This window comes from Dunckerocampus dactyliophorus, chromosome 4 (genome assembly GCF_027744805.1).
Source record: "Dunckerocampus dactyliophorus isolate RoL2022-P2 chromosome 4, RoL_Ddac_1.1, whole genome shotgun sequence".
In the NCBI taxonomy this organism is placed as follows: Eukaryota; Metazoa; Chordata; class Actinopteri; order Syngnathiformes; family Syngnathidae; genus Dunckerocampus; species Dunckerocampus dactyliophorus.
In genome coordinates, this window is record NC_072822.1 from 5,706,887 (window position 1) to 5,722,594 (window position 15,708).

At 41.9% G+C, this 15,708-nt stretch overlaps 2 protein-coding genes across 8 annotated transcripts; both read right to left on the reverse strand.

Annotated features, from left to right (window-relative positions):
• Positions 1-3,450: 3,450 nt before the first annotated feature.
• On the reverse strand, positions 3,451-10,490 carry plk2b (polo-like kinase 2b (Drosophila)). The gene is made up of 14 exons (XM_054773232.1): positions 10,245-10,490; positions 10,073-10,180; positions 9,884-10,000; positions 9,663-9,792; positions 9,397-9,580; positions 7,981-8,179; positions 7,749-7,896; positions 7,546-7,643; positions 6,709-6,850; positions 6,469-6,549; positions 5,045-5,204; positions 4,789-4,918; positions 4,576-4,689; positions 3,451-4,187 (listed from the first exon to the last, which is right to left on the reverse strand). The coding sequence occupies exons 1-14, from the start codon at positions 10,428-10,430 to the stop codon at positions 3,996-3,998; spliced, it is 1,989 nt and encodes a 662-aa protein (XP_054629207.1). The 5' UTR covers positions 10,431-10,490; the 3' UTR covers positions 3,451-3,995.
• A 1,087-nt stretch (positions 10,491-11,577) lies between these two features.
• si:dkey-190g11.3 (uncharacterized protein LOC567059 homolog) lies at positions 11,578-15,364 on the reverse strand. Of its 7 annotated transcripts, none has more exons than XM_054773881.1 (7): positions 15,293-15,364; positions 13,792-14,144; positions 13,680-13,725; positions 13,389-13,493; positions 12,235-12,375; positions 12,107-12,157; positions 11,580-12,030 (listed from the first exon to the last, which is right to left on the reverse strand). In XM_054773881.1, the coding sequence occupies exons 3-7, from the start codon at positions 13,686-13,688 to the stop codon at positions 11,866-11,868; spliced, it is 471 nt and encodes a 156-aa protein (XP_054629856.1). In that variant the 5' UTR covers positions 13,689-13,725; positions 13,792-14,144; positions 15,293-15,364; the 3' UTR covers positions 11,580-11,865. The 7 variants fall into 7 exon arrangements, with proteins under 7 accessions (XP_054629861.1, XP_054629860.1, XP_054629859.1 ...); XM_054773880.1 differs by lacking the exon at positions 15,293-15,364 and adding an exon at positions 15,039-15,251; XM_054773883.1 differs by lacking the exon at positions 15,293-15,364 and adding an exon at positions 14,962-15,010.
• Between the last annotated feature and the right edge of the window lie 344 nt (positions 15,365-15,708).

Genomic DNA, 15,708 nt, shown 5'->3' on the forward strand with positions numbered 1-15,708 from the left:
AAAAAAAGAAGAAGCCATGGCATTTCAGAAAGACTCATTCTCAACATGTTTTTTAACACCTGGAAGGAAACCATTGTGTTAAAAGGGAAAGAGCTCACACTTCTTCTGACGTGTGCACGCCTTCTCTCAGCAAGACCCGCAATTGGATCATCTCTAACACGGTCAAGACGTTAAGGAACATCACATGATTACATTTGCCTCCTGTGTTTAAATGCTACCATTTTCTGAGAGAAAAGAATAGGGAATGTGTAGCAATAGATAGCTTGTGCAGTGATGAAAGAAAAGGACAAAAGACATTATTTTCAACTCATTCAATACCAAAGACGTATTTATACGTTTTTATAATCCCGAACGCCCGATCCCAACAACGTATTTATACAGTACGCCTTTTCCGTTTTTTTGCACGCGTGGCAAAAAGAGGTGACGAACTCTCCACTAATGCATTAACACTTCAGAGCACTTTTAAGCCACGAAAACGGCCACAAGGTGGCAGAATTGCATTCAATAAGAGCTCGTCAGGGATCGCGTTAACTGACAAATCACACATGACGGGAAGGAGGAAGTGAGAGAGTGTGGAGGAGCGTAGCGTGCAGTAGGTGGTATAGTTGTTTAGATATTTGAGCTGTCACAAAAGCAAAACATATTTGTGTCAAAGTGAAAGTTATGCTTGAAATGTATCTTTTCCCTTTCCTAGTCTGAAACTTACCTACGTTCTTCTACTGCTGATTACTAAAGAACGAAAAAACTAGTTTTTTTCCTGATGAAAGACAACGAAAGTCTGATCTTTATTTTGGTAGGTTCCACGTTTGTATATCCATAGAACACAATATTCTGTGTGCCTTGAAAATCAGTCATAATCGTCTAAAATGGCCGCTACTGAAGGGGTTGTCTTTGGAAAAATGGCTGGGATTGAAACAAAATAAATAATTAGATTAAAGACAAATGAATAAATGACACTGTGTGGACTACGGAATAACTTCATAATGGGAAAATGACTGAAATCAGGATAAATGATATCAGACACAATGTAAATACACCCAGTAACAGCGTACAGATAGACTGGTTAGTAAGGACAAAATTGCTGACATTTCATATGCAAAAGCCTTTTCCAATCCTTGTAGTTCATCTGGGTGTGTTTCTACTGGGAATGTGCCTGCAGTCACTTCCATTGCCAACCTGACTCACTCAGTCTTCAGCCTGCAGAGAACTTCGGGCTCGAAGCTGATGTATAAACATCCCATTTGTCAGTCCAGCTTAGCCTCATCGCACGGCTCAAGCATGCCTGCCTGGCTGCAAGCACAACAACAACAACAACAACTTCTTCTTCCTTCTGTCAGTGTGACACAACAGTGCAGTGTGTGCGACAGCGACGTCGAGAATGATCATTCCTGCAATCGCTCCTCCCGCCAGCTATTGATGATAACCACCAACTTGCATCTGTCTCCGTTAGCAACAGTCAAGGGACCTTCTGAACTCACAAAACACACTTCCGGCCTTCAAAATAAGAGCAATTTCGGCTATATTCTATTTACCTGTGTTCATAAAATAAAGGTTTCATAAAAAATGAACACTTCTGTCCCCCGAGTAGTGGACAGAAAATAATTGAGAACCACTGGCTTACACCAACACTCAGCCAGCGAACCAAGTACTACTTTTCATAAGTAAACATCTTTTGTAAAAGTGTACTCTTGTAAAAAGACACTTTATAACGTTTATATTCACGTTGAATGGTTGATTTTGATACTGTTGAAAATAGTCCTGTAAGAAATGAATAGCAAAGTTCAGACACTCCATCCCAAAAGAACTCTGGTAGCGCCCTTTAAACCAGTGGACCCTAACCTTTTTTGACCCACGGACCGGGGAAGGTTCGTACATTGTATTTATCTAATTTATTACATTTATTATGTATTCTGTAAAACTAAGACATGAATAACATCAAATTAAAAGCACAAAATGTATGCCGACCTACCAACCACCACTTCAAGTTCCAGCCAAGTTTTTCCAGAGAGATTATTACATGGCTGTTTGACGTGTGTGGTAAAAGGCAGTGGCTAGCATGAATTAACAGTGACACAGTGAGACAAATGTACACATTAGCACTCAATAAGTCGTCAAAACTTACCTTTATGCATTCCCACATAGTATCAGCATTTGACACCAAATATGAGCTGAAAGAAAAATGGTAAAAATACAGTAGTAGTCTATCTGTGCGGCATGAGATAAAGTTAGCACACGCACAATGGACATGCGTCAAGTGAGACGGATGTAACAGACAGAATCCGGCCACTTTTCAAAATAAAAAAATTTTAAAAAATGAAATAATGGAAATTATTTGGGGTTGGGGGCCACTGCTTTAAACGATGCAAACGTTTATGACCCTGCCTTTTAAAAGCATTGGAATCGAGAACCGGAATCAAAACAAGGAATCGGAATTGTAACCGGAATCGTTCAAGTTGAAACGATGCCCAACCCTAGTCCTCCGTGAAGGGGTGGGTGTGAACACGGGGCAGGCTCATCTAGCTGCACGCGCTATCATGTCCGTGAGGAAGTAGGTTTTTCTTTAGGGACACATATTACTGTTTACACACAAAGGCGTGGCATCTACAGGCTGCTATGATATGCTGTGATGCATCAACCAGCGCACGACTTTTCAAGAGCACCCATCTGCTGCAGGTTGAAACACCACACAAAGTCAATAATCGTGTCTATTTCCTCTCTCGGACCTGGAGGCAATCCTCAAGCCACATGAATAATTCCCGCTCTTTTCTCATGTGGGCTACCTCCTGTTCGGCGTGGGTATCTCGACGATTTATGGTTGAAGTCGGCAGCGCACCCGAGTGAACAGCTCATCTAAAGGGGATGACTCAAAATCCAAATCCACGTTTGGACTGGAGATGTTACATAAGCTGTAGAGGTGTTCTAAAGGACATTCTGGAGACAACAGAGAGGAACAGTGCAGTATGTACGAAGATGGCCTCTGACCTTCCTCTTTACATTCTCACTAAAAAATATAAAAAATTGGTCAGTGGTGTCTTGTTTCCATGGTTACAGTCAGCCAGCGTATAAGGATTTCCAGGACTCGCTAATGAGTCTCCTAGTAGGTTTCATCACACAGTGTGCACAGAAGTGGTTGTTCTCATTGCAGGGGAAGTCGAGGTCATGTCAGGTCATGTTTGTTGTGCGTCCATCTATCTCTCTGAGCCCATTTCCCTTGTCCTCATTTGAAGATAACACACTTGCTTTGATTTGGAGCAGAATGAGATAGGAGCGTCATTATGTTCCATTTAGCTTGCATCCATGCCCTCAGAGTTTACAGAAATATTTAGAAAAACAGCGCCAAGGTCATACGTACGCTTTGAGGGAATTAAGAAAAATTAGCTTTTGTATGGGTGGAACACAGAATTGTCGTATTTTTTACAAATACAAAAAAAAACCTCTATATACTGTATATATTTTGCAAAATGCACTTTATTATTAAATAAATAAATATTGCGGTTTTCTGTACACAATAAGTTATGAGTGGACATTTTCTACCAGGATGACAACGTCATGAAAGAGAAGAAATCACAGCTTGTAAAAGCTAGTGTGATATTACAAACCTCCCACTGTCACACATATTTCTGTCTTTTTAAAAACCGTTGAACCCCAGCCCATCCACACACACAAGCACATGGTGTTTGTGCATGATGGCTTACGCTGTACATCATTTACAATATTGACACAGTCTCACACATTTTTTTTTTCAACATCATCCAGTAAGCTGGTGCCAGCCCAGCTTTCGTCTTTCCAAAAACATCCTCGCTGGATCGTACCAACATCCCTGGTCCAATAGTCCTCTCTCTCCTCCAGCATCTTCTCTTCATCCAGTCTGTCCTTTCTTCTCCAGAACAGTCACAGCAATGCTACATGACTTAGCACACAGGCTCTCTCGTCCCCGCCAAAAACTCCACTTGCACAGATCCGTGATAGATAGATTAGAGATATAGATAGTGTCCTCAGCTGCAACGCTGCAGCAGCATGTTGAGGGAGTAGACCATACGCTCACGCAGGTCCGCAGGGCAGCCGGACGCCAGCAAGGAGCTGACCTTGAAGGTTTTGGACACACGATCTTCGTTGATGTAGGTCAGCATGTACTCGTCCCTCTGGCAGCACAGGATGATCTTTGTGTGGTCGTGGTAAAAGTTGACCTTTTGAGTGATAAAAAGATGAATATAAGGGCTTGCTTTTTGTTTTGTTTCGTTGACGTCAAACAAGGTTTTCATCAACGTGTGCTACTATTTCTGCATTCAACACAACTGGCAACTTAATAAAATCTTGGTGGCCATGTTTTTTTAATGTTTGCTTTGTTTGTCTGGGACATTTCGAGGTGAGAACTGGCAAACTTCAAGTGGGATGTTTCCAAATTCCCAGTTTTATTGAATGCATTGAATGTGATCCATATTGCACAACATATACTGTAGAGTATTATATGAGGCTGCCCAGTGGGATACACTGTCGTCTACAACCATGCTTCCTCCTCCCTTCCTGCTCATCCGAGCATGCCCAGCAACCGTCTGTTTTCCCCAGCGTGTTTACCTGGAAAGTGCCGTCGTTAAAAAGCATCATGAGGGCGCGGTCCGATTTGAGCCATTGCAGCAAATAGAGCCTTGGCATGTGTGCATCATCCGTCAGCGTGCCCAGGTCCCCGCCCTGAGAACACAACAGCACATTAGCCTCCGACATGCCGCGACATGGTATCCATCAATGCGGGGTGGAGTGGGGAAGGAAAGCATGAATGAGAAAACTTACATCCATCAGGTTTTCCTCCATGTAGTGGGAGAAGTATTTGAGCACAGTCACTTGGCCCACAAAGTGTCCCGGAACCTTGCAGGTGGGGAAGACAGAGCGCTGGCCCAACTCTGCATAATAGTGGATGGTCCTGATGATGAAGGGCAGAAAAAGGCTTATTTTAACGCAAGTAGGTTGGCACTGGCAGCATTTGCACAGCAAAGCATGCCGGAACAAGCAATGCAAAAAAGAAAGAGAGAGCGAGAGAGAGACGTACTTTCTGTCTGGCAGGAGGCTCATGTGAGTGCCATTGTTGAAGAGGACGCCCACGGTGTGATCGGACAACTGGTATCCAAAGCCGTACTTGTTAGAGTAGTCCACCCACTTGGTCACCCACTGGAGGATGCAGCTGTTTGCGCCCTGTGGAATGCTGTCGGCTGTAGGGAGGAACACAAGAAGAAGAAGAGGATTAGGACTCATATCTTGACTCTCAAGAGTTGCACCGAAATCTGAAATATCTGTACTGGCACATCGACTAAGAATATAAACACACAACACACATCTCTTATTGTTCTAATGACACATGGAAAGGTCACATCCAGTACAACTGCAATAGGTCCTGAAGGTAGCGAAATTGCAGGTTTTATTCATTGCAAATTACAATTCGAATTGCCAATGACTGACTGACTGTCTATCTATATACAGTACATTTATACTTGTACTAGAGAGCAACCAATATGTTTTCTTCAGGGCTGATACGATTACCAATTTTTTGTGGTCAATGAGGCAGATATTTGGAGCCGATGCAGTAAAAGTTAAAATATTGGCAGGAAATTTTTAAATAATGCACTCGCCAATGTTGCACTTACTAGAGTACTATGTATAGTAGTGTGTAGTACTGTATGTATCGTAGTATGACCAGACACCTACTTGGTTGTGGTGTGCCATGAGGGTTCATGCAGTTATGCAAGGTGTGAAATATGCTCAGTAAAAGCATCAATGAAAATATATTCCTATATTAACACATATTTCCCATGATCCTTCCAAAGGGACAATGCACCAAGATCATCATGTTTAATTGAATTCAAAGAAACAAAGCACTCGACTTTTGTGGGGTTTTTTTTTGCAGTGAACTCATTCAATACCAAAGACGTATTTATACGTTTTTATAATCCCGAACGCCCGACCCCAAAGACGTCTTTTACGGGGTTTTTTGCACGAGAGGCAAAAAGAGGTGATGACGCAACTGCACACTAATGTCTTTTAGAGCAATTTTAAGCCATAAAAACGGCCACAAGGTGGCATGAGTGCATTTGATAATTCATATTTTATAGATTTATTTTAAATGGCACTTACTGCAACATAGTAAATGGTCTGTAAAATACATGAATGAATGAATTTAATATCACTGAGCTTCTTATTTCTGGCATTACCTACTAAAATGTCACTAGGTGACTGCATTCGTCTACAAACACTTTTCCTGTGATGGCTTAAAACAGTGAGTGGGTTTTGCTTTATTTTGCTTTCATTTAGTCTGATAACAGTGATTAACCTTACCTTCTGAGCTTTGTATAGTACGCTTCTTAATAAACATTTGATAGAAAGACTTCCTGTTTTGAAAGTAGAACAACCGTTGCCATCAGCCGCCTAAATAAATGCACCTGTCTTGCTACAAGCACTTGGTGGAGGTAATGGACTCACCTTTCGGCATGTTTTCCAGGCATCCCCTCAACACACTGGCAACAGTGTCGGCAACGCTTCCTGTGGTGTTGTATTCCAGACCTTTAGGAACGAGACGTACGGTGTTTAGCATCATTGCATAACTGTGGATTAAGGAAGGACATAAAAGGACTTCCTGTTGCGTCATTACACAGCTCTTGCAGTACATCTCACTGGTGTACCCAATGAAGTGTCCAGTGTGTGGGTGCTCTTTAAACTCACACTCGCTACTGCTGCTGCAGCTCCCCAGACTCCCCCTGACAATCAGACGGATGGGATCCCGCGTCGTTGCTGTCGTCGGGGACCGGCTCTCTGTTGCCAGGGTGACGGGGCTTTGGGCAGATGGCGGAAGAAGACTTCCATTCTGAGGTGGGAAGGAGTGACGTACAGAAGGGTTTGAAACATGCAATGGCGCCGCATTCATCTCCTCCCACGATGACTCAGCCGCCATCGACGCAAATTGGGTGAAAATAACCATCTTTTGAACATTTGATTGCATAGTTACACAGTGACTCTCCTTGCTTGTCAGTGTGTGAGTCTGTTAATTACGCAGGGGCCGTATGAAAATTCCACCTACATTGTTTGAAAAAATTAGGACGCCCCGTAGTGGAACTCTTCTTTTCCTGAACCGCTGCACAAAAGGGTGAACATGCACCCCTACTGTGTTGCATGTGCTATTATTAATCTGACAATCATACCACATGGTGGCGCTGTTATTAAAACCCATATGTCTGACTGACTTGAAATTTCTCCCACAGCCCAATTTGCTCTACAAAACACCCACTTGTAACATGAGGGTGCTTTGGTACACATCTTTAGGGGACTGACAAGCACACTTGAGAAAGATTGTCTGAAAAACATGGCCGCAACAAATAAAACGTCTTAGCAACTCATCATCCATAAGTCACTGAGCATTTGTGTAACAATTATAAAATTTTAAGGATAAAAGCATTTTGACCACAACCCCATAGGGGGCGCCACAAATGTCATTTAACATCATGGGGTGTCAAAATGTTCCACGTGACTATACATCAACATCATCTAATAATTCAGTCGTACCTCTGCTATGTTTTTGCTCTGCTGCTGCTGGCTGATGACAGTTCGCTCCAGGTCGTGCTGCAGTTCATAAATCTCCTCTTCCTCTTTGGTTAACTTATCTGGCAAATGCAATGTGCAAATCAGTGCAGTGCATTGCAGTGCTAAACTAGACTGAAATCCCCGTGTGGAGGCGTATAAAGGCTCAGGAAGTAAGTCCTACTTACTCAGAGTCTCATAGTATTTGACTTTATCCCGTCGTCCTCCAAAGAGCGCCGCGGCTGCTTTCTTGAAGAAGCTCTTAGCGGGACTCGACACGTGGAAGTCAGGCGCTGAGTGACAACAGCTCGCCGACAAACGCTCTGGACTGAAGCCCTGGCGGGGACACAAAGTGCATCAGCGCCCCGCGGCTGGTGGGAAAGGAGAGAGAAGTGCTCTACTCCCACACATGACATTTACCTGCGTGAAGAAGTCATGTCTCAAGATGTGGTCCAGGTTGGGTCTCTCCTCGGGGATTTTGGCAAGCAAGCTGGCAATTAACTGCTTGGCCTGTGGCGAGAGCGAGGAGGGTAGCGAGTAGCGAGCGTCCCGAATGCACCGGTACGTCTCTTTCAGGTTGGTGGTTTCGAACGGTGGTCTGCCCAAAAGCATTGTGTACCTAGAGTAGGATAAATAACACAGTTAACATGCTGGTAGATGACTACCATGTATCCCGCCAGACATGCAGCACATTCCAAAATGCTTCTTTGTTATTTATCTCTGCCAGTGCAATCATGCAAAACACTGCTAATATTTCATACTTTATCGTGCAATACAGTTTTTATATTAATATATTAGCATCGGTAACTTATGCTATTAATCCTATCCTAATACTATTAATCAAAAAACAACAACATGTTAAATAATTTTTTTGTTATAGGCCAAATTTTGACTACAACAACAAAAAGTCAAAATATGACCAAACTCTATCATAGTGGAACACTATATAAACACGATATAGTCAGTCAACCACACAGAAAGAACAAATAACGTGGAGGCTAACAAGTTAGCTCAGTAGCTTGCTATATGCTATGGGCGACGGCCGTCTCTTATGTCCCTGCAGTGATCCCGTAGCCTGCGCATGAGTGTTGTCCAATGTGGTGTAAACAAAGAATAGTAGGAGTGTAAAGGTGACTATAGGGGTGTTATTACATGTCTACAGGGCTCTGATAATGGTAAAAACAATATTTACAAAGTCACAAACAGGTTGTCTGTGCTCCAACTACAAAAATATTCCAGTTAGTAATATTGAATCCAAATTGCGGAAATTCACTTGTCACGGTCCGGTGTAGACCCAATTAACCGTGATAAACAAGGGACTACCGCATATGTTTACTGTATAAAAAGGTACTTGACTTCCTGCTGCTCTACCTAGTGGTGAACTTGGTGAATTACACTTTCATCAACCGCACTAAACAGTCAACTATTCGGTCAAAATTGAAAAACATGAACATGCTCCGAATAAATCTGTGACCTGTGTTCTGTGCACTAATTGACAAACAATAAATCCACCGGATGTAATTCGATTGCACAGGACATTAACACCACGCCACTTTATGGACATTAAAAAAATTAAATGTTTGTTTTCCTTTTAACATGGGCCAAAATTCTTGTCTTTTTCTTGAATTTTGAGGAAGTTATGACATTGAGCCCACACATACCCAAAAAGAATCAATTGCGCAGACCTGAATGGAACCTGACTGTTAGGTTGAATAACTTTGATGGTATGTACTGTACACCGTATCATAAACAATTAAGAGGATGCTATTTACTGGAATGTTTAGTATTGTCAAGTCGTTCATCAGAGAAGGACAAATTTAGAGGAAGTCCACTCACATTACACAGCCGAGAGCCCAGATGTCTGATTCACAGCCATGACCCTGCTTGTTCAGCACCTCAGGGGAAAGATAGTTGGGAGTCCCACAGATCGTCTTCCTCCTGTTCCCTGCCGGCTCCAGTTTGGCAGCCAAACCAAAGTCGCCGACCTTCAGCTCCATCGACTCGCTTACAAAAAAATTACCTGGGGGGGGGAGAAAGGTTTTGAGCATCAAAGCATGAATGCTGTACAAACTTAGGCTCTTTTTCATTGTGAATGTGCTTACCAAGTTTCAGGTCCCTGTGCAGGATCTCTTGCTCGTGCAGGTACTTTAGTCCTGAGACAATCTGCCGTAGGTAGTAGCGGACCTCTGGCTCAGTGAGCACCTTTCGAGCCTTCAAGATGTGTGCTAAGGACTGCAAAAACACACAATATAATAAAATTATTCATATGAGACAACTGCACCCTGCTCATAAGAATGGATTTAAAGCTGTGAATGTTGCTTACTTTTCTGCTGCAGTACTCCAGCAGGATGTAGATGTTCTCCTTGTCCTCAAAATGTTGATAAAAGTGGACTATGTGCTTGTGATGCAGTGCTCTGTGCAGCTCGATTTCTCTGTCAATCTGAACATAAAGCAAATGGTTAAAAATGGAATTGATTAACTATGATTAGTTATGATTTTTGAAGGGGCTTACCTTCTCCCGTTGGTGAGGTTTGGAGACGCGGGCATGAGGGATGATTTTAGCTGCGTAAACTTTGCTAGTGGAGAGGTCAGTCATCTCATAGCATTTGGCAAAGCCTCCCTGCAAAGAGAAACATGTTAATGTTTGAGTTCATGCATAAAACGTGTTGCGTGTGTTTCGCTACCTTTCCCAGAACTTTGCCCCGACAGTAGCACTTGCCGGTGGCCGGGTCAGTGATAATCCGGGACATCTCCGAGGGTGCTCCACGCTCATCGGCTCTCTTCCGCCGAGGCTCGCAGGACCTCGGCGTCGACTCACCCATGCTGCCGCTCTTTGTCTGCTGGAGCCCGGTAGCCCTCTGTACTTCCATATATGTTTGTTTGTGTGTGCTGCTTGCGGTTAGACTCACGCTACCAATGCAGCGCTGAAGAGACAGAGTTATTTATATAGCGTGACATGCGTCTGGACCACGCCCCCATGCGACGTCACAATCAGAAGGGACCCTCACGTGCTTCCCTATTAAAATGCATAAAGAGGTCATCCGAAAGCATTTAGCTGCCTCTATAACTCAAAAGTTCTTTAACAGTGCGATTTTTGATAAAATAAAGAACAGTAAATAAACACAGCAAAAGTACATTTTAATATTTTGTACGTTTTGTTTTTTGGTTCACAAGCATCACATATGGTCGAATAGTCTAATAATTTAATAATAATAATCTTTGAACTACACACTTGCGTCGTTTTGCAGCTGCTTTGGAGTACTAGCGACCCAGGGTGGTGGCTTACATGTAGCGCATCCTAGACTCAAAACCAGTTTGCCAACCTTTATGCACGCCACCAAACAGGTTAATTTTGTACCTTCTGCCATCTAGTGGAAGATTATTTTGTCACTATACACCACTGGCATAAACATATACATTATTTGTAGCAAATAATCATTTCCTGACCACTAAGTGAAAAGCAGCACCATGTGCCGCAGCACTGTAGCTGTGAATCACTGAATTAAACTCCAGGATATGTTAATCTAAACCGTTACCGTTTTTTGATGCAACATCTTGGTGATATATCCACTGGATTTAAACATAATAGATTGGTCTTCCTTTGAAATATAGATGAGGCGACACATTAAAAACATTGTTAGAAAAATGATCAGAATCAAACTTTTTCAAAATGAGCTAATGTGGAATTATTGACACTTCTTTTTGTAGATGCCCGATACAAAAATATTTAAAATGCCAGCCACATATCACCAGTTGAAAAATATATACAATGCAGTATTATATAAAAAGTCCCACCCCCCCCCAAAAAAGGCACATCACTATTTTAAAAAAGTAATACGGCCATGCAGTGAGTTAATACTGCACAATGTGTCAAGTTACTGCATGTGCTTCTTTATGTATAATTTTGATCATTGCATATTTATGCTGAGATCCAAACAAGATTATATATATATATATATATATATATATATAATTTCATTGTAAACAAATAGGATTGTTCATTAATCAGGATAACAATACAACAATAATTTATTGTAAAGAATATGACGCTCACAGCAACACAGAGGCTAAGTCTGCCAATTTCTGTATTAAAGTGCATGTGTGAAATGAAATGAATTGTCTTATAAAAAGTCATTTGTAAGACAGTTGCTCATGCAGGACATTCAGCAATATTGCAAAAATTCAATCTGGACTTTCAGAGCAATTAAGTTAGTCTTCATAATTTATCTTCATTCATCTATTTAGGGAAGGTCACAGCACTAGAGACTGCCCCCTATTGTTCATCCATAACACTGGATACTTCACTCAGTCTTTTGACTTCCGCACACTTTTAATGTTGTATGCCCACGTCTTGTCGAGACCGGACCCGACGGTGGACTGGTGAGGCCAGTTGGGGAAAGGGAAGCGACAAGCGACGACAAGTGCATCGTCGGGAAGCTCTTTCAGCAGCTTTTCAGCGAGTGCTTCCATCTGTTTGACCAATCAGACGAGGCCATATAAAGCAAATGACTTGGACGATGGAAGAGAGAGTGCTTTAAAAACTCACCGCTCCTGGAGCAAGAAAAGCAGTTACATTGTTGTACTTTGAAAGATCAGTCTGTATAAAAAAATAATAGGTCAAAATGTTGGGGGGGAAAAAAAACAAAAACCTTGAATTTTAATTCATGTTCTTACCTTCCAGAAGTCTTTTTTAACAAAAGTTGCCTGGCTGGAAGGAACACCTGTCCATCGGGCCTTTGTCCGGGCGTATGCCAGTAGAATGGAGTTGATCTCAAACCCAGTGCACTGAAAGCCAGCAGATGAGGCGGCAAACACCTAAGAGGTCGAATGAAACATGTGAAACATTGTTACAGCATGAGTCACTTTATCAGATTGCAGAATGCTAGTCAACCTCTCATTTAACACCAAACTTCCTCTTCCTGCTGACTAGCTCTGTTGGACGCAATACTTGTGCTCCACCAAGTCAGCCTAGCAACAAATAGCTGTGGTAACACGCGGCATGACCAGGATAAACTTGCAAGCTAGCTGTATTTCACTTTAGTTGTGATGTTGTATTGTGAATGACACATGCTTGGTTGGTGTTGTAGTTGTGGTACAGCACAGAAGTTCATATTATGTTATTGTTCACTTTCAATCAGGGGTGTTCAAAGTGCGGGCCGGGGGGCCATTTGCAATTTTCATCGGCCCGCGCCTCATTCTAAAAATATAATTGAACTAAAAAAAAATTAAATTAAAAAATTAAAAAAAAAAAAAAACAGTAGCAAAAATGGAAAAATCTGCAGTATTTTTACAACAATTAAGTCAAAATCATAAGAGAAAAACTGTAATCTAACAAGAAAAAGTTGTAATGTTTCGAGAATAAGGTATTATAAGAAAAACAACATCTTTCTAGTAGCGTTGGAATGTTATGAGAAACTTTTGAATCTCTGTGTGGAGTTTGCATGTTCTCCCCGTGCAGGCGTGGGGTTTCTTCAGGTATTCCGGCCTCCTCCCACATTCCAACAACATGTATGTTAGGTTAATTGGTGACTCTAAATTGTCCATAGGTATGAATGTGAGCGTGAATGACTATGTGTCTCTAATCAGGGTCCTAATGAGCATAATCTAGAGGCTTTTGCCTTTCATATAAGCTTTTTCTGATTCCAAATGAGCACCTAAAAGTGAAATTATTATTTATTGTTCCTCCAACCTGGATAAGCGACAATACTTTTGTCAGGCACTGTAGAACAAAGCTGAGATGCAGTTTAATTAAAGTGGCCTTTGCATCCTTTCATTTTTCAGTATGTGGCCCTTGGTGGAAATAGTTTTTGATGTAACAGCTCACCCACCAGTCTTCCATCTCCTGATCCCAGATCTGCTAGGCATCCTGTCCGGCCCTCAAGCAGCTTCATAATGTTCAGCGTCTGATCTTTACTGGAGGGCAAATAGGGAACCTGAAGCACAGTACACACAGATCCATTTGTATTATGCAACTGATTATAACTTACACTCTCGGCACAAGTTGGTGGCATGTGTAAAATATATATATATATATATATATATATATATATATATATATATATATGGGAAGTGGCGCGATGAAAATCACTGCAAGATAACTGCATTAAACCACAACATACCACACACATAACGACAATCACCTCCAGATCAGCGAGATTTCTTGCTCTGACAGTGAAAACAAAAGCTGCATTATGTCCAACAAAGCATCAAAGATCACAATTATAGACTTACCACTATCTTCTTCCTTCAATTTGTTGCTACCATGGAGCACACTTGGCTCCAAAACAAGCAAATGATTGTTAATGTGCAAGTTAACAGTAATTCACAATTCCAATAAGGTTTGATTGGAAAGGGAATGCAAGCCGCAGACAGGTTAAAATAAAACAAAAAACAGCAACACTCAAAAACCTTCAGGCCTGATGGGACTTTGCAGAAACCAGGCATGGTGAAGAGGCTCCAGACCCCGTAGAGCACCGTGAGCAGAGCGCCTGTGCAGGCCGACAGCACCGGATGAGGTCTGTTTGAGGGGAGGACCTTCTCATAGTCCTGCAGGATCACTTCAATGGAGTCCTCCATTGACAATGCTACAAATGCAAAGAGAAAACATGGTTAGCACACATTTTATTATATATTGTCAATACTACACAAGTGAGACTTGGCTATACTTTTGAATAGTCAACATACAGCATCATCAGCAAGATACACGTGTGCTCACGTTGGCAAACTGCCACGTGGCCAGCATTTTGCTTCACAATGTGACAGCACATGTTGGAATTCATGTTTCCCCTCAATGAACCACGGTTCCCCCCCAGTGCCGACAACACTCATGCAGGCTCAGACTGTAGGCAAGACAGTTATCTTGCAACTAACTTGTGCCACCAGCTATTAATAAATTATATTTTTTCCTTTTTAGTATATTTTAGTCCCAGGGAGAGAAAGAAGAGCCAAAATAAACACTCTTAAAGAGAAGTGACTCCATTATGGACCTGGAGCAAAGAGCTTTTCTATTCCTGTACTGACATTCAACACTACTCAGTTGATATGCAGCACATATAAATAAAGGGAACGTACGTGACGTCGTTACCTACCTACAGTTACACTTGCTGAATACATATTGGGTATTTGTGGGTATGAAATTGTCTAAAAGTTAGTAATAGTCTGAGTTAGTAACCTCTCTCCGTGTTAAAAAAAAAAACTGTCACTGTTGATCGATAAGATACTACTTAACTATGTTTGCTAGCTAGCTAGCAACAAGATAGAGCTATAGAAAGTAAGTATGCAACTATGTCACAAAAAGGTATGTAATAAATGTCAAAGTGATTAAATTTACCACTCTGGGAATACTATAAAGCCCAGATTTGTTTATTTGTACCACTACTGTAGTATTATTCCAATCTTGACCCGAGTTTGGCCTTTACATCCTTCCACGTCAGCTCCATTTCCAAACACAAGATGGCGCTACTGAGACCTTTACTCACCCACAAATCTTCGAGAAAAGTCCCATCTATTCAGCACTATTACCTGTAAATTAACGCTATTTCTAACTACTTTTTCCTAGCCAACATTAGACGTGCAGTTCTCCACACGTGTGAACCGGGTGAAATCTGCAAGCAAACCTCACTATTTGCTGACGAACACGACACAAAATGGCGATAAATGTAAGGAAGCGAGCAGAAAACAAACTTCAGCGGTGAATATTAGCAGTATTAACAAGCGTGTTTGTGCTGCCTACCTGAACTAGACAGTCTTATCGTCTGCAGACGACCCTCGGCACGACCGCCCAATAAACAGCACCCTTAACCGGCCCAAGCGCCCAATCAGGCGGCTGCAAGCTGCAAGAGGCGGGACATCGTAGTAGTTTATTCGTAGTAGTTTATATAATCACGTGTGCTCTTCAGATGGAAAACAAATCACACTCACCATAATAATAACCAGCTTTTGTATTGCTTTTTTAATGCAGCATCAATGAGAGCCCCCATAATGATATTCACCAGGCCTCGGGGGCGGGGATGATAGTGACGTAAAAGGAGACACCATTATACTGTACTTGCATCGTCAAACAAAAGCAAATAAAGAATTCTGCCTACCAGCTGAGCCGAAAATGGACTTGTATGGGAAGGTAGGACACAATATGTAACACTGTCATTG

Excerpts from the sequence above, each read along its gene's own strand:
- plk2b (XM_054773232.1), bottom strand. The coding sequence starts at position 10,430 with ATGGAAGTACAGAGGGCTACCGGGCTCCAGCAGACAAAGAGCGGCAGC. Across the intron at positions 9,793-9,883 it reads TGGAGTACTGCAGCAGAAAA|TCCTTAGCACACATCTTGAA; the intron begins GTAAGCAACATT and ends GTGTTTTTGCAG. Across the intron at positions 5,205-6,468 it reads CCTGGAAAACATGCCGAAAG|CCGACAGCATTCCACAGGGC; the intron begins GTGAGTCCATTA and ends TCCTCCCTACAG.
- si:dkey-190g11.3 (XM_054773881.1), bottom strand. Across the intron at positions 12,376-13,388 it reads GATCAGGAGATGGAAGACTG|GTGTTTGCCGCCTCATCTGC; the intron begins GTGGGTGAGCTG and ends TCGACCTCTTAG. Across the intron at positions 12,158-12,234 it reads TTAAAAAAGACTTCTGGAAG|ACTGATCTTTCAAAGTACAA; the intron begins GTAAGAACATGA and ends TTTTTTATACAG.